The 17,113-nt window shown below is 48.5% G+C and overlaps 1 protein-coding gene and 1 long non-coding RNA gene across 16 annotated transcripts in view; one reads left to right on the plus strand and one right to left on the minus strand.

Annotated features, from left to right (window-relative positions):
* Positions 1–17,113, minus strand: part of LOC148677377 (calcium-activated potassium channel subunit beta-2-like) — a 29,887-nt gene that overhangs the window by 1,415 nt on the left and 11,359 nt on the right. For 6 of the 15 annotated variants that reach the window (XM_088621650.1, XM_088621647.1, XM_088621649.1 and 3 more), the window contains 4 exons: positions 6,020–6,142; positions 4,463–4,633; positions 2,444–2,639; positions 1,889–2,169 (listed from right to left, as the gene is read on the minus strand). In XM_088621650.1, coding sequence (XP_088477776.1) covers positions 1,889–2,169; positions 2,444–2,639; positions 4,463–4,633; positions 6,020–6,072 — 701 coding nt within the window. In that variant the 5' untranslated portion in view covers positions 6,073–6,142. Of the gene's footprint in view, positions 1–17; positions 2,170–2,443; positions 2,640–4,462; positions 4,634–6,019; positions 6,143–10,597; positions 11,569–17,113 lie in introns of those variants that run through there. The other 9 variants (XR_015930749.1, XR_015930754.1, XR_015930750.1 and 6 more) reach the window with 9 other exon arrangements.
* On the plus strand, positions 4,508–12,224 carry LOC148677378 (uncharacterized). The gene is made up of 2 exons (XR_015930755.1): positions 4,508–4,623; positions 11,563–12,224. It is a non-coding gene; the product is annotated as an uncharacterized LOC148677378 (long non-coding RNA).

Below are 17,113 nucleotides of genomic sequence, written 5' to 3' on the forward strand. Positions count from 1 at the left end.
ATAATTTATCAAACCGATTTGTTATAAAGATCTTTATTTTTTCATTTATCAATGGTAATCAACAGTATAAAAAGTAGCTCGCCACCTTGGTGTAGACAGTGGAATAGCACGTTGTAGGATCTGCAGAGGCTGGGTTTGTTAGGAGCCCGTACAGTGACTGAGTCTGTGGCCCTGCTGTTCCCACGTGTGGATGTCAGGTGATTCCAATGATGTCATCAGCTGATCGTGACAATTTCCAATAGGAAGTGTGTAAGAAGAATTCCTTCCCTCTCTCTCCAACTGAAGCATCTTCAGTTGCCTCTTCCCACAGTGCCGATTAATCTACCCAGCTGCTCTTTAATGTGTGCTCCTTGCCACAGTCCATGCCGTTCCACAAAGAAACCTTCTGAGGAAACTAACAACTGTGCCACACTGAGCTCTGCTGCAACATGACTGATTCTGAGGTGCTGGTCACACGTGTCTCAGGGTGGCTGAGCTTGGCACTGCGAATGGAATTAAAAAAGGAGATTTAAACTTTTACTGCGGTATGCCTAATTTTAGCTCAGGAAGTACATTTCACACATTGTCTTCCATCAGAGACAAACACTTGAGAATCCTCACAGTGCTGTGAAATTGTAGCAGATGGTACAGTCAGTAGTACATTTAGTTTGTAAAGCGGCTAATAAGCTCATTTAATTTTCAGGTGAAGTTGAGCCCAAATTAAGGCTGTGTTGGAGTACAATGATTCCTGAATTGCCTGCTCACAGTTATGCTGACATCACTTGCATTTAAAATATAGAACACTGTGTTTGCAGCACTTAAACACTGCAGCGTGCAAGACTTTTGTTCCAAAGGGGAAAAACTGAACAAGAAGGAACCGTTGTTGGCAGCTGTTTTAAATTCATTACTTAATTTCCACTGATCATCAGATCCATTCCCAGAAAGCCGTCTATTCCTGGCGCGGGACTCGGCAGCCCGGAGCCTGTCCCGTCCTGGAGGCACGGGGATCGGGAAGGGATCATGCCCTGCAATGAGATGCCAGGCGCAATTTCCATTTGAAAATGCAGTAAGAGAGAAATCACATTTTAAAAACCGCCGTCGCTCTCGTTTTGAAATGTGAGCAATATGAATTTGATTACCTGTAATACATCAGCACTGAGGCTGGAATATCAGTCTTACCCAGGGCTGCACACCTTTACCTGAGCAGTAGAGTATTGCTAACAGTTTCCCCGGATGTGCCTTCTGTTTATAGTCATGTGTAGTTGCACAGTGCTTGCTGTTGGGGTTCGTAACTGTACTGCCAAACAGTACATTTCACACTGTAATTTAACAGGTCTGATCCTGCTTGACTTAGCCTGGCATTATAATCCCTCTCATCTGCTCGTGAGAGTTTTCAATGCCTCAGTACCACATTCCTAGAGTCAGAACTGGGTGCCTTCCCTACTGAACCCCAATAAACCGAGCAGTCCAAGAGTTTGAGGGCAGACAACAAGTGCTCTCTGTCATCGTTTGTTTTTAGAATTGTCTTTTTAAGGTAAGGGCAGAGATATGGAAGTATCCAGAAGAAAAAAGTGAGACAGGTGCTGTATGATCGTTAAACACAATAAATCCAGTGAAAGTGTTCTTTCCCTTTGTTAGGACTTTTCCTGAATGTTCAGCTTTGGGATTTGAGCAGAGATTTGCTTTTCTCCAGCACACTGTTTGCTGGTTCTGATCCACAAAGCCGGTCTGAAGCAGTGAAGCAGTGAAGCCTCAAAGGATAATTTCAGAACAGGAACAAAAACACATTTTCAGATGCAGATTTTCTGGGAGGGAGGGTGGCGTGTTTTCCAGACAAAAACGTCGCTCCTTGAGGTTTTGGAGGAGACGGCAGGAATGCGCTTTAGTGCTGATCTTTCCGCTGTTTCACCTTTTGATTTTGTTGATGTGTTCGCACAGAATGGAGAGGTGCTGGGTGAGCTTCACCAGGGCGACGATGAGCGCCCCCCCCAGGAGCGTGCAGGAGGGCCAGAGCAGAGAGAGCAGCACCGCCCTGCGGCCGTGCAGCCGGGTCAGGAGCACGCTGGCCTGCCCTTCCCCGGGGTCGTAGTAGCAAGGGAAGTGCTGGTGCACCTTCAGGCGCTCGGAAATGTTCCGAATTATCGTCTGCGCCACGGAGTAGTCCTTCCGGCATTTGGGCACAAAAAAGCACTAGAAAGAGAAAGAAAAAGGGTCTGTAATCGAAGTCAGCACACTACACACTACACACAACATTTAAAATGTCAGAGGCCTCGTATTAAAATGAAAAGCCTTAACAGACGGGGCAGTGAAACTGGGACACAATACCACACCTACAATGACAAATGTATCCATGCCTTGTGCAACTTGTGTCACGCAGAGCCCGATGAGGACAATGTCCCCAGTAAGCACTGAGTCACGCGACCTTATCGACTAGTATTCTGGGTGGCGTCATGGCTGGACTCACCTCAGGATTCAGCTCCTGCATCTCCTCGTTGTGGGAGAGCCGAGCTGCTTTCCCAGAAGAGTTGAGCATGACAAACACTTGCAGACAGGGGTACCTCGAGCCCTTCCAGCAGTCCGAGCCACAGCTGTAGCTACAGTTCACGTCGGCCACGATGCTGGAGTTGAGCACAGTGCAGTTGGACTCCCCTGTCCATATGCTGAGGACGATTCAAGAAAGAAAAAGGATTATATACTGGTTACCAGTTAAAATGCCAAGTATTACCTAGATACTAGCTTTAAAGTCATGGATAACAGACTATTATCCCTGTTTTCATACCCTGCCCACGCAGAGTCTGTATTTAATAATCCACTATGACTCTATAATGCTGTACCAGCACGGGTGGAACGAGAGATTCAGAGAAGGTTTGCCTGGCAGCACTGGGTGGGTTTCCTCCAAAGACATACTGGCAGGATAAATGGCTTCTGGGAAAACTAGCTCTGGCAAGTGACAAGGGATGGACTGGCATCCTGTGCAGGGTGCACCCTGCCTTGCACCCATTGCCTGCTGGGACAGGGACAGGCTCTATCACACCCCCTGCTGAGACACTGGTCGCTGATGGGGCCGGTCAGCGCCACAGTGCTTGCCAGAGAAGGAGAAGGGTCGAAGTGTCACTCGCTGACGACACTCTCTGGGCACACCCCAGGTGAGGTGGGCGCCCTGCCATGACTGAGCCCTGAACCTCCCAGGCCACTGGCAGAGCTTAGAGCTCACCCTCAGATCCCGCCTGTCACGCCCTCTGCAGCCAGAGGGCGCTCCTTCTCTGTCCTGTCCCTAGTTTCCGGTCTGCTGTCCTTCCTGTCCCTCTCTTTCCCTTGGGCTATATATTTCCGGGTCTTGCACTCTGTCCTCGCTCAGCATTGACGTTCAGATGTCCTGAGACCCGCCTAGCACCAGGGCGCCCCACGTCCGCTCCCTGAGGGCATAGGTTTCTATACGGCATTCCTGAACTCTTTGCACTAATGAGCCCGGGCCTTTTTCCCGTCTTGCCGCTTCGCATATGGGTCTTTTTCCGCTCTCCTGCTCCCCACGGTTAGTCCCTTTGGACGTCCGTGACACCGCCCAGCTACAGCCACTTTCCTCTGCACCACATCAGCAGGCGGCCTGTACAATCAAGCTTTCCGTGATATCGAGCTTTATCAAGATTTCCCCCCGCTGTACTCCATCAGGGCTCAACATGTGCTGAATGTGCTCACCTCTAAAATTCTGTAAAACCCCCCCAGAGAGTCAGACCCGGGCCGGTCCAGCTCTCTGTCTCTCAGTGAGCACGGTGCAGCCTGCGGTCCACACAGGGGGCTGCCTGTGCTGACCACAGGCTACAGCAGAGGGGGAATCTCTGAACTGGCAGATTTTTCTGCTCGGCGACCCACAGCGTGCCTGTGTGAGGCGCCTGGGGTGTCCGTGGCCTTGCTCACTGCTGCTGAGGGACCACAGTGAGGACGAGCTGCAGGTGCAGGTAGGCTGATCCCAAAATTGGCCACAATTTTTACAGCAGGATCGCCTTCGGCTGGAGTGAGGATGAGGGTGAGGTCATGTAGGGCTGAGGTGCACATCCCACTAATCCCACCAGTCTCCAATGGGATGGAGGCTGGGCAAATCCTCTGAAGCCGACCACCCGCCCTGCCAAGCCCATTCTGTAGTTAGTAGCTAAGGTATTGATCCCGGGATTTTCCTGCAGCTGTTTCTGGAAAGACATCGGGTTTTTGACATCATGGTTGGGTATCTAGTTCCATAATCCCACAACCTTCTGCCTTAAGAATTATTTTATTTATTTATTAATTTTGTACCTTATTGCACTTGCTTGATCGTTCCTTGTACCGACAAACCCAATGTAATTTTTCTATCATCTGAAAATATTTTTTTTTTCTAAAAACAATAAGTCCAGTCAATTATACTAACGGTGCTCTTGAGTGATCTGCTCTGCACACGGCGCTCATCCCTGTCTGACCACCAGAGGGAGCCCAAGCGCCCCAGCGCCCCTACCTCTCCGTGTAGGAGCGCACCACGGTGATTCCCAGGAGGAAGTACGTCATGACGGAGAACCCCATCATGCTGATGCCCAGGAGTATGGCTCTGTCCTCGCCGGCCCGCAGCGCCGTCACCGTCTTCCTCTTGTCCAGGAGGTCGTGCTCCCGGATTTTTTGGTAAATCGTCCTGATGATTCAAACAAACATGCGGCTCAAAACACAACAAGCCAACAACAAGTCTTTTACATTTCCGCTGCATCACCCCAGATTACAATCGTCACCTACAGGAAGTTAAATACATGATTTTAGGCCACTGCAGGGATGAAGAAAAGAGTGTGCATCTTGGACACAGATCGCACCTGTGTGCAACATCCCAGAGCTCGTCTCCTGTACTGGAGAAGGGAGCTTATTATAACACGACTCGTCCAGTCAGGTTTTAGAGCTCTTTCCGCGCACCTTGTTGCACTGTGTGTTTAATTGACTCGTTTTCACTGTGATAGTCAGGACAGGACACAAAGTCAGGCACACGCAGGTCCGCTCACTCACAGCTGCATACAACACGAATTTCTGATGTTGCCCGTGTGACAAGTAACACTTGGGTGTGCCATTATGTGACATTTAAATAGAAGCAGGGGATTTCGACTTTCTGTTTATGCTCAGTCTCAACTCCACACAGACTTCATGCAGTTTTATTTTTTGGTTGTTGAAACAGATGCAAACGGCGTAAACTCGATGCACAGCCCTTTTGTGACTGAAAGCATGTATGCTAATTAAGTTCTTTCAAATAAACATCTTTTGCACTTACTAAAACAGCACAAAATCAATATTACATGATTTACAGATAAGGTAATATGATCTACATCTGCATATAAAGGAAATCAATCAGGTCTACTCAATTATAGCGCGAGTGTAAGGACTGTCTTTTGAAAGTCAATTTCTTACTTGCAAGTAATTCTTTCTCCTGAAAAAAATATGGATTACTCTTGTGTGTTATAGATTTATGACTCGATTCTTAATTCTGTAAAAAACTGCACATGCTCTACTGGATACTGATAATCAATGTTAAGCATTTAATTAATTGAGATTACAAGAGCAGATGATTTACATGACTTGACTGATTTGCAGCGTGTTCATTTTCAGATGTGCGTCTTAAATGAAGAAACGCTGAGTTACTTACACCACTCCCCAGTCAACAGTTCTGTTACCAACAGTTATGAAATCTGTTGGATTTCGTCAACAATTATCGGCTCCCCATGTTTAAATTGCGTATGTTGTTTTTTTTAACCGAACCATTAATATAAGTTGTTTTTGTCATTTGGAATATCTGGCTACGTTTTAGTTCAGAGACCAAAAGGTCTATGCAAAAAGAAGAAAATATTTGTGAATATTATTTTATTCAAGTATGCACTGGACGCCCAGTACAGATTTCTAAACCAGTCAGGGCCGTCCCTGAGCCCTGTCCAGAGCAGCCCCTCTTCCTCTGGCTGGGAAGGGCCCCTGCCGAGCGGGGCGCAGCTGGCAGAGGAAGGTCAGAGGTCAGAGGTCAGAGGCGAGGAGCGAGCGGCAGCGGTACCTCCTCTCGGGCCCCGGTCCCTGCGCAGTCCTGCTTCCCGTCCAGAGGAACATGCTCCGGGAGGTCCCGCGGGGGCGCGCGCTCACGGGGCGGGTCCGGGTCCGGCTCGGCTGCTGGGGGGATCTGGGGGGGAGACGGCGAGAGGCCCAGTCAGTGTGGGTGGCGTTGCCAGGGGGGCCCGGAGGATGGGGGGCTCTGTCAGCTGGCCCTGAGGCCAGCACAGCGCCTGCACCCGCCCCCCCGCGCACATGGGCGCCCTGCCCCCCCGCGCACAGCGCCTGCACCCGCCCCCCCGCGCACAGGGCCGCCCTGCCCCTCCTCGGGAGGGGGGGTCGTGCCGAGGCGTTCGGGAGGCTTCGATCCCTCACGCCAGTGTGTGGCTGGCGGCCCCCCTGCCAGCAGGCGCTGCGATTGGCCCGGCCCTGCGGCCCCATGGCAACGCAGCGACACAGGGGCTCCGGCGCTGTGATTGACTGCTGAGCCGCGCGGAGTCGATGTGAGGGTCTCGCTCTGCAGCCTGCGAGGCGGGGGGGCAGTTGTTAACCCTTCGCCTGGCCTCTCTCCCCGTCTGCCATGCAGCTCTGTGCTTGTGCTGGCTTTACAGAAGTACTTGAGTGGTCTTCATCGTGGCAGGAAAAAGAGACAAACAGCAACCGCCGCCAGAGTGTCCCTCTGCTCTGCATTCTCTCATCTGCAGTTGTGCTGTGAGCAAGAGTCCACAGGGAAACTGGATTCCTGTTTTAATTCATACATTTATAATTCTTTGGGAGGATTACAGTTCCTAGAAGGTTCACTGCAAGGGGACTTTTCTTTCCATTGCCTTCATGTTATGTCCCCAGCTGCGCCTTTCTCTTTATCGGCTGTTTGCAGCCGGACCGTCTTAATTTACCGCTGTCTGGATTTGAGTTAGAAGCCACTGAGCACAGGCAGCCAACAGCACCAGCACTGGTCTGGGTACAGGGCTGGAGCCTGGGCGGCGGATTGAATTGATGGGTTTTGTGATCAAAATGTCATTAAGCAGCTAGGCACGGCGGCTTCAAATACCTGCCAACCATCAAGGACAAGAGTTTTATCAAGAATGCAAAAAAAAAGCTCTTCCGCCATGTGTGAGGAGGGGGGAAGCTGTTTGGAATCACACTTTAAAATTGTTCTTTAAGTAAGACGAGACGCCAGATGCCTCTGTTTTGTAAGAAGGGAGCTCTTTCTCTTGAACAGAGCTGGCATCCTGACACTCCGTGGACTGTGCAGAGTGAGGACCTTTGTGTGAGCGAAGGCTCCCCCTTCGAGGCCTGGGGGGCCTGCTGGGGGTTTCTCATTCCTGTGAACGGGGAAAACCGGGGCCTGAAAACCGAACGGCGGTACGGGGAGTGTTTCAGGCCCCTTCAGGGTCAGACCCGGATGCGCCGAATTGCTTCATGTCAACACGGATGTCTGAACCTTCCCACACTTTCACAGGACAAATGCTAAAAATGGAGCTGCAGGGATTGCTGGGTCTGGGGACGCGCGGTTCACGGTGGCAGCATCGCAGAGCTGTTTCCGAAGAAGGACGGCTTGGAAATGTGTCATCGGGGACACAGAGCTGGACGCCGCAGATGAGTGTCAGATTCTTTTGTGCGTGCCTGCCTCCGTGTATCGCACGTCTGCAGAGCCAGGCATGCGGGGTTCTTAGTCCTGGGCTGACAGCTCTCCTGTTCCTGTGGACAGGCTGCCAGTGCCAGAACGCTCCGGAGCCGAGCGCTCATACCTCCCTCTTACCACCAAGGGCCCTTTCTGAAGCCGGGGTTCTGGACAACATCCAACAGATTACAGTCTGCAAATTAACACATCTGAAAATTCCCACATAATCATCAGCATACTGGAAAACAGTGGAGCCCCCGGTTCCCCCACCAAGAAGGAAGTAGTAATAAAAAAAACACCTGCTGTAAAGGAAAGATATGAAAATCCAATTTATTACAAAATGGTTTGAAAGCGTTTTTGAGGGGAGAATCGTCCCTGCCAATTCCTCAGCTCCTGAAAGTCCACAAACCCGGCGTGAAAATGTCTTGCTGTGTGTCCTAATGTGTCGTGACATCTGGAGAGGACCAGAACATCTGGAGACTGTCTGGTTTTGACACCTGTCACCATAAGTTTCATTGTTTTCCTCAGAGGGTGCAGAGGTCAGGACGGCCGAGAGAAAGCTTCTCGGCTTCTCGTAACGAGTAGGATTTGGCGATCAGATTACTGGAAGCTGGGGGGGTCAGTGTGCATTTCCTTTTTTGGCCAGCAAACTTCATCTCAACCTTGAGATTGTGGAAAACAATGCAACTTTACAACCAGAAAACAGGGACAAGACTGAAGGACATAAAGGGGATCTGTATTTGCAGCACTTGATGCATTTAAAATTCTAATGCGCTGCCCATTTTCACTCTGTGTTTCATAATAATGTCGATTGTTTAAATGAGCTTTTTTTAGCTTGAGGCCCATCGCGTAGATTACTTTGGCATCTCTCTCACACGTGCGCGCCAGTCGGGGGTGTCTGTTCAGTCCCGCTCGGACGTTCCCCTGAGGGCCAGAGTTAAGTGATATGATAACACTGCCTTCTGGAAGCCTGACATGCGAAAATGATAATGGATTATCGTCAGCCTAGCCCCCAACTGGCTGTTGGATGGGAACCAGTCCTTTTGAATACAGTACAAATTCCAAGCCCGGCATTGAAAATTAGGGAATCTCTTTCTCTAATTGTGTTGTTGCCCTGGTGGCATTTTTCCTGCCTGTTCCTGTGTACAAAGATTCAAAGGGGTTTGGTTGTAAACCCCAGCTGGAGTGGCTCTGGGTCTGTTCAAATGGGCAGGGATCACTGTTCTGCTCACAAGGATCGCCGTGTCCATATGTGGTGTCATTAACTACACCGACTTCATAAGCCACACAATTCTGGCTAACCTCTCTTATTTAACACACAATTACCCGCCTAATCTTGTGTGAAATTGTACTGCTAATGTATGATGGAAGGCAAACACTAAAGGGTGTCAGTGTTGATGAGGTAAAAAAAAAATCAGCACGTTTTTATCAGTGCTAGAAACCAACGCGTCTTGTGCACAGAGAGAGGTAACTTTCGTCATACAACATCAAGTTGCCTAATTACATCTGAGTCCCAACCCCGTGGAATCAGACAAAAGGCCATGTGATGCTTTAAACCAGATACAAACATGACTTGGCATCATCTCAATGTTTAATCTCTTTAGCAATACTTTGGTAAAATGATGCTAATGTTCCTAATGACAGTTTTCATCTTTTGCATATTTTATGCATTTTTATGCTTTAGTTCAGGGTGTACTGAAATGCTAGTAGTAAATGCAAGACATCCTTATAACAAAGGTCTGTAAAAATACGTTAAGTCAGTTAGACAGTTACCGTGCTAGCTTCTGCTGTCTGCAAATGACTACACCTGTTTTCATAGTAAAAGTGGCGAAGAAAAGGTAGGTTTGTTGCATGCATATTGTTTTAGCATTTTCAACCTTTTATAACAAAATAATTAAATTAGCATTGTTTTTCTTTCCAGGTTCATTTACTGCCATCCTCAATAAAATCTAATTAGCTGATAATGTGCGCCTTTTCTGGTCTGTTACACTGACGATAATTATATTTTGGCAGCTTAGCGCATGGTAGCCCAGACCCAATGGAAAGTGAGCGGGACCTGATCTGCACCCATGAGCTTGTTTGCTGAGGAGTTAGGGACTGCATGCAGGCGACAAACAAGAGCTGAAGCATTATTTACAGTTGTTATTGAAACGCAACATAGAGAAAAATAACACAAGAATGGTTACAAACGAGACCTATTCATTAAATATGGCCTATTTGGTCATTGAGGGCACAGAGAAATCCACGACAGTCTGAAATCAGAAGCGTTCAGCCTGTTTTTGTAGGTGTATCTGCATGTAGATTCTCCATCAAGGTCTCCTTCTCCAGCACAGAGGGCAGGTCTGTGGCCAGCGGTTGCTGTCCATGGGGATTAATCACTTGAGCAGGGTTTGTTCTCCATGCTCTTTCCTCCACAGGGGGTCAGAGTGTGGGAGGAGGGGGAGATCCGAGGAAACGTGGGAACAGTCGCGCAGTGTGGTATGAGGACGTCAGGCAAAATCTGCTTCCTCAAACTTTCTGAAAGTTACAGCTCCACAACATCTCCAGTTACCTCCGGCACGATGAAGCCACCGTGTCATCACAACACGAACAGCAGTGTAAGAGGTGTGCTGTAGAATTACTAGCCCACACCGACACATTTGAATTTCTGTGCTTAAGCTTAAGGCATGAATATATGTTAAAGTCCGTTCTGGGCTGTTTCCCAGATATTTACTGCGCAGTCTGAATGAAAATCAGGCATCGTTTCCCCGCCAGTGCTGTATCATTGAATGCACAATCATAGCACAGCTCCTGCGAAGAAGAAACTTCTCTAAACAGTTTCTTTCAGGTAGCTGTTAAAACTGCTGGACCACATAAATAATTCAGTAAATTATGCAAAACAACTCAATTAAACAGAGTAGGCAATCACATGTCTTGCGTTTACATTTGTTGATGGAATCAAGAAAACAAGTGAGCTCTCACCTCTCTCGAGCCCCAGGGGAAGTGGGAGACACACTCCAGCCAGGTGTCTCTGAGATGGTCCCCCTCACACAGCTCTCCGGAGACGCAGACCTCCGCACTGCCAGCACGCAGCGGCCCTTCAATATCCTCCACCCCGCCTTGCCTTCCCAAGCCCCATAAATAATTCACAACATTTAAATTACTCCGACAGAGAGAACCACACTGTTTGAATCAAAAGATATCGCTGGGGAGAAATATAAAAGTAATTTACGGCTTTTATCACAAAATAGCTCACAGCAAAAACGTGCTGGCTTGTTCCGAGAGATTCTTCCCCAAACTTTGCGCCATAACTGCCTCGTCATTCTCTCCTTTCCAGGGCTGTCTCACCTGAGCTGTTCAGCTTCGCTCGAGCTCAGCGTGGAGCCTGCTCTGCTGCTTATTTACCGTGCTGACGTTTTAATGCAGAATCACGCATGCTCAGCTCACACCTGAGACAAATTGTTTTCCCAATCAAACCACGTGTGGAAATATCAATGAAATGTAGCAACAGTGCAGTAATAGCGTCTGTAGCAAAATGGTCCATCTGAATGTACGAGGACGGAAGGAGTTGCTTTTTGTTGCACTATGTTAGAAATGAGATGTGACTTTCATTCATTTGAAAACAGTGATTTCAAAGGGAAATCCAGTACGAAAGCAAGCTCTCGTCTGGGTTGTGTGTTGCATGCATAATTTACCCAGTCCTCCGCGGTGGAGAAACTAATTCATTTGCACATTTTGCCAAACGTTAAGTCAGATCTTCCCATTTTATTGTGTCTAAGAGCTTGTTGTTCTGTGCCCCATGTTTGCAATGCTGAGCAATCCTCCTCTGAAGGCCTCCTTTAAAGTGCAGCTGTGTACAGATTGCATTCTCGAAGTAGGCTATTAAGGGATTAGATCTGCGCGATTATTTTGGTTTGTTTCATGAGCTTCATTATTGTTTCCTGCAGAGCTGATTTTCCTCTCTGTGGTTTTATGTTTGATCTTGGAGGATCAGATGCTTCCCTACGGTTTGCAGACGAGCCGCAGTTGTCATCACGCCACCCAGGAAGGGTGTAACCACAGACTCCTTGAATACCCAGCCTGCATTCTTAATGTGTTCCTTTTCCTGCTTCCCCGGTTCACACTTGGGCCTGGGCTCTCTGTGTTAAAGCCTGTGCTGCTGTGAAAACTCAGGGATCTTGCATTGCTTTGAAGATTTTAAAGCAGAATGGTGAGAGAGTTCCCAATTATAGGCACAGTCAGGCACTCCAGAATTATTGAAAAGAAGAAACAAATTGAAGTGCATGGGGCATGAAACTGAAATTGGCAGAAATTTGAGAGGCATGAAACATTGGCTATATAATGGACAGCACCTAAGTAAAGAGTTGAAGGTGACAGTTATGCATTCTGGTTTAGAGGCTCAAGAGAACTGTGCTTCACTCCATAAATCTGTTCACAGGATGACACCCAATGGTAGATATTGCACAATATTTATTATCCATTGGCCCTGTAACATTGTAGTGACTCTCACTGCATTCTCATGCAATGCCATGGCAAACTGATTGTTATTCCCAGGATTTATGTATATTTCCATAAAATAAAAAAATGGTGACCTATATTAAAATCTTAAGATGCATGTTTCCTTGTGTACACTGTATCAACAGCCTCGGCTGTCGTAAATTCGTTTTGCAGGTTGGTATAATAGGCTTATTGGATCTTGTGTGGGAAGATCGTTCCCTTTCAAAGTAAGTGTCTGCGCCACACAGCTCAACAGGACACCAGGGAAGACGCAGTCTGCTTCCTTCTGGCTGTGACATTGTGGCTTCGATGGGGGAGGTTAGGTGAGAGGGCGTCGAAGGCAGATCCCTTGAATTTCAAAACTCATAATTCCCTCCCGTTGGCGCTGTCCAAAAACAATCTTCTGTGACGTCCGTTTCGCGATCTGAGACAGCAGGCGCCGTGCTGATTCTGAGCCGTGACAGGGAAGAGGCCCCACGTGCAGACCAGGCGCGATTTCTGCGTCTGCTCTCGTTGTCACGATCGTAATCCCTCCTCTTAAGGGCGCTCCGGCTCTTTCTTATTTTGCTAATTAGATGCCCCTGCCCCCAGTCCTGCCCCTCCTGGCTCTCGCTACTCCTGGCTCTGCACTGGAAGACAGACGCCCGGAGGCCCGCCTACCACCAAGTCGCCCTACGCCCGCGGCTTGAGGGCACAGGCCTCCTATCAGTGTCCTGACCAGCTGAGTCCGGGGCTCGGAGCGCCTGGCCTCGTCATCCTGTTTTTATTCCCCTGTCCCTGTACCGGGTCCCGTTCCGGTTTTCAGCTCTGTTTTTATCCCGTCTCGGTTGGATCACCCGGCTTTGGACTTTTGGACTTCGCCCCCAGATTTCCCCCCTGGACTCCTTGGACTTGTTCGCCCTGGCCACACCCCCCGAGCACCAGCTCCCCGTCGTCACGCCCCCCTGTCTGTCACCCCCTCCTGACCCTCGTCGTCTCCTCCCCGTCCTCCTTTTCCACTCACTCCCGGATCATACCGTCTGCACAGGGTCCTGAACTACGCTTCACGGGAGCCCGGACCGGCTGTCGTTACACTCGTCCGCTGACAGAGCTGCAGCTCAGCCCAAGTCCCTGCGCATCGTCCCGCTCAAGAGAGTTCCTCGGGGTACGAGGAGCTGGCGCATACCGGTTTTAAAATGAGTTCTCATTTTCACGTGGGTTTGTATCTTTCAGGTGCCGCCTGATTTAATTGTGGAAGGAGGTTTAGTTGGTTGTGTTTAATAATTAGTTCAGTTGCCCAGCTAGGACTTCAGGTGGAGTGAGACGCTAAAGAGCTGCTGGGTGATTGCAGTGGGGGGATATTTTTTGCGCATGCTGGCTGGAAGTTCTGATCGCTACGGGCTAAAAAGTCCAGAGCTTGCGCTTGCCTTGGAAACTCCCAGGACTGGCTTTCAGGCTGTGAGCTTGTGCTACCAGCCCGTGCTTCTCAGCTGCTTGTCAGCCTGTCACCAACGCTAATTTTGTCTGCCCCTCAGAAGTACAGATCTCGGGCAGCAAACGTTTTCCAAAAATACCTTTAACCTTCCTGAGATAAGCGGCAGGTCTTCTGAGGGCTGTGCTTTGGCTTGGGCTGGAAGTCCAGAGCTCATTGGAAGAAGCCCAGGCACTGTGGAGCCAGTCAGCCCCTCTGTGCATCATGTTTTTAGGTGATTTTCAGAGAAATGTAAAATTATTGTCTGAGCAGACAGCACACTGATAGTAGCTCCCAGCAGACTTGGCAGTGCAGCACAGTTCCTGAAGGAGAGCCCGTTAGTGTAATTAAAACCCTCACGTCCCTGTGCATATGCAGATTTGTATGTATTTTATGTAAAGAACTAAAATTGGAGCGTGTAGTGATTGACTGCACTGTGGACAGCTATATATTATTGAGTTAGACAACATGACAGCCAATTTGTCTAAAAGCAAGGTTGGGGCTAGATACAGGTGCCAGTATAGTGAACACGTACCGAATAGTCAGGCTGAAAGACAGGGTGCTTGTAGAGAGGTGCACAAGTCATTATTTGTCACCAGGGAAGATACCTTAAACAGTTTTTCTGAATGACACTTTTCTTGATCAAGGGTAAAAAAAAAACACATGCCGTAGCTCTTTCGTAACCACTCTACTACACAATACAATGTGTGTGTAGCACAGTATATGAAAGAAAATCAGATTGGAAAAAAGAATTTCACATGAACGTGCTAGGGCCACTGTATCTCAGGGACCACTCTCACCTTTCAGTTGTAACTATGCGACACATTTAGTGTCATTTGCACAAATATTTGTAAAGGACTATACGTGATTATACTGTATATGGTGCTGTGTAGTGTTTGTGTAGTATTTGTGATGTCTTTTAGTCTTGCTCTCATAAAGCAAGTAATCTTGTATAACTTGTGAATCATAACATTGTTGTAGTAAAAACGAATGAATCATTGTTATTTTTATGACGCACTGTCCCGGTCTCGGAAATCAATACCTAACATTCTGGAGTCAGCCTGCTTGTCTGTGAAACAGGTCTTTTCCGCCCTTTTTTACCTCTTCATAAAACGGAGTATGAATGTAAAAGCCCACCCATATATTGATTCAAACAAGCCAACAGCAGACGAGAGTAATAAATCCGCTGTTCATGCAGCCCAGTGCTGTGCTTAGCTTACCTTCACACAGCAAGGCTGGATAATAACAGCAAGAGACCCCCTGGGACTCTTCAGACTTGAGAGTCCCTGTTGTAAATTAGGTGCCTACCAAAGCATTCCCTAGGCTCTCCCAAGGACAAGCGCCATCAAAGAAGCTGAACTTACTGATTGAATGTTTTTAAAGAAATGTGTTTTCCCTGTATCTGATCAATGCCAGCATACAGTATCACAATTGCAGTCTGAGTGAAAACAATTCTAAAAAGTCCATTTCGGCAGGAGAATACTGAGCACGCACTGTTCCATCATACTGCAAAGGAGCTGTCCTCACAGCTCGAGGTGTCAAAATACCTGATTTCTCCTCACACTACATATATGACTGCGTACACAGCTAGAGCACAGTCTCTAGGTATGTACCTAACAGAAGGAAAGTCAGCTCCGTTGGGGAAACTCCTCTTTATGCCATTCCTGTCTGAGGCTATAGTGCGTTTTCATGATAACATTTTGCAGGTGGGCACTCTTTGAAAACCTCGTGACACAAGCCAAAAGCCAGAATAAGCTCTCCTTTAATATTTCATTTCCCTCCTCTTGGCTGTGGGGCGATAGAGCCATCGCAATCAAACAGAGCACAGGACAGACAACAGATCTGAGGGGGAATTAAGTTTACAGGCATGTACAGGAGCTCCGGAGTCGGCCCCGTTTGGGCCAGAGACCTAATCGAATGTGTGCAACTCAGGCAGGTTATGATGATTATTGACATTCATCCATTTTCTAACCACTCCTTGCTGCCAATTCAGAGTAGAGGGGCAGCTGGAGTCTATTCCAGCAAGCAAGGGGGTGCAAGCAGGGCACACACACACACACACACACACACACACACACACACACACACACACACACACACACACACACACACACTGGACTGTGGGAGGAACCCGGAGGAAACCCACGGGAACATGCAAACTCCACCCAGACAGCAGCCCAGGTCTGGAGTTGAACCCTGGGCACCAGCACTGGTATCCACTGCTCCACCTTGCCGCCCAACCCTGCGTACAATGGCTTAAACATGACTGATGCACGGCCTCAACAGAGGTTTTATTACGGGCAGATCTCGCAGCTGCTAACGAACCCGGCTCAATCTCGTGCTTCACAACGCACATTTGACTTCTGCCAACGAGTAGAACATTGGATTACACCAGCCTTGCATCGGCATGCCGTCGCTCAACAGACTCAACCTCTGGTTCATTAAAGCTCCCGATGGCATGCACATTCATAGAAGAGAAGTGTTCAGGCGGGCTGGGTGAGTTATGGCGAGCGTGTCGGCGAGGGGTCAGCGCGTGGAGAGTGGGGTCGATGCGGTGCACTTTGGAAATTGCCAGCAGTTTATTTTAACTGGGCACCTGGGAGCTGGGAGATTTACATGCCACTTTCCCAGCACAGCCTGTACATTTGTCAATAACGCTGTGTGGGCAAAGTGCTTCCTTCAGTCCTCATCAATTGCCCGAGCTGAGACAGGCCTCCCTCCCTGCTTCTGCCATCACAAGAAACAGAAGTGGAGAGCTGTTCTCTTCTTGAACATTTGAGTAAACAACGCACAGCATATATTACACCCAAAAGGTGTTTGCTGTATCCATACTGTGTGCTAGCCTCACTGCCAATCTATTCATTTTACTTCAATGTGTCCACGTAAGTGTTGCTTGTCCTAAAGGTAATGCACATTTCCTCTTTTGTTTTATATTGCATAAGAATAGTATGTGATTTTGGCACAATCACGATGAACTCAGTCTTGAATCCAAGGACCAAAACCTGCGCCATGTTTTATGCAATTTGTTACTGAGGACAGGGAACATTGTGTTCATCCTGGTCGAGTTTAGAAATCCTAGCAACCACGGACAGCTCCCATGCACACAGGCAGAGTCAACACACCGCTGTGAGATCTGACGGCCTCCACTCCCAGGCAGAGCAAACAGTGAAGACGGCAAGGAGTATCCCCAGCCCGGCAGGCTCCGGGCTCGGACCTGCTGTGCTGCAGGGGTGAGGCGAATGAGGACCGCCGTAGCTTGTTCTCAGCCTCCGAGCCACTGAGAGTGCAGGTCTTTCTCTGTTTCAGCTGAGCAGGGCTAGGAGATTATGTGCTTGTCCTTTTTTCCATTAGTGCCATATTTTGAGACACAGCTGTTGATCTGAGCTGTCTGATGTAAGAAAGGCTACAAATGGGGTGCTGTTCAGCCTGTCTTGTTATCTTCGTAGCTAGGAGCCATGTTGATGCCAGAATCGTACTGCAGCCTTGAGGGATCCCAGAGTATGGGCTTCAGAAACATGCCAGAGCAGCTTGTTCCATACTCCTGAGACTCT

Source organism: Lepisosteus platostomus, chromosome 2 (genome assembly GCF_059453375.1).
Source record: "Lepisosteus platostomus isolate fLepPlt1 chromosome 2, fLepPlt1.hap1, whole genome shotgun sequence".
Lineage (NCBI taxonomy): Eukaryota > Metazoa > Chordata > Actinopteri > Semionotiformes > Lepisosteidae > Lepisosteus > Lepisosteus platostomus.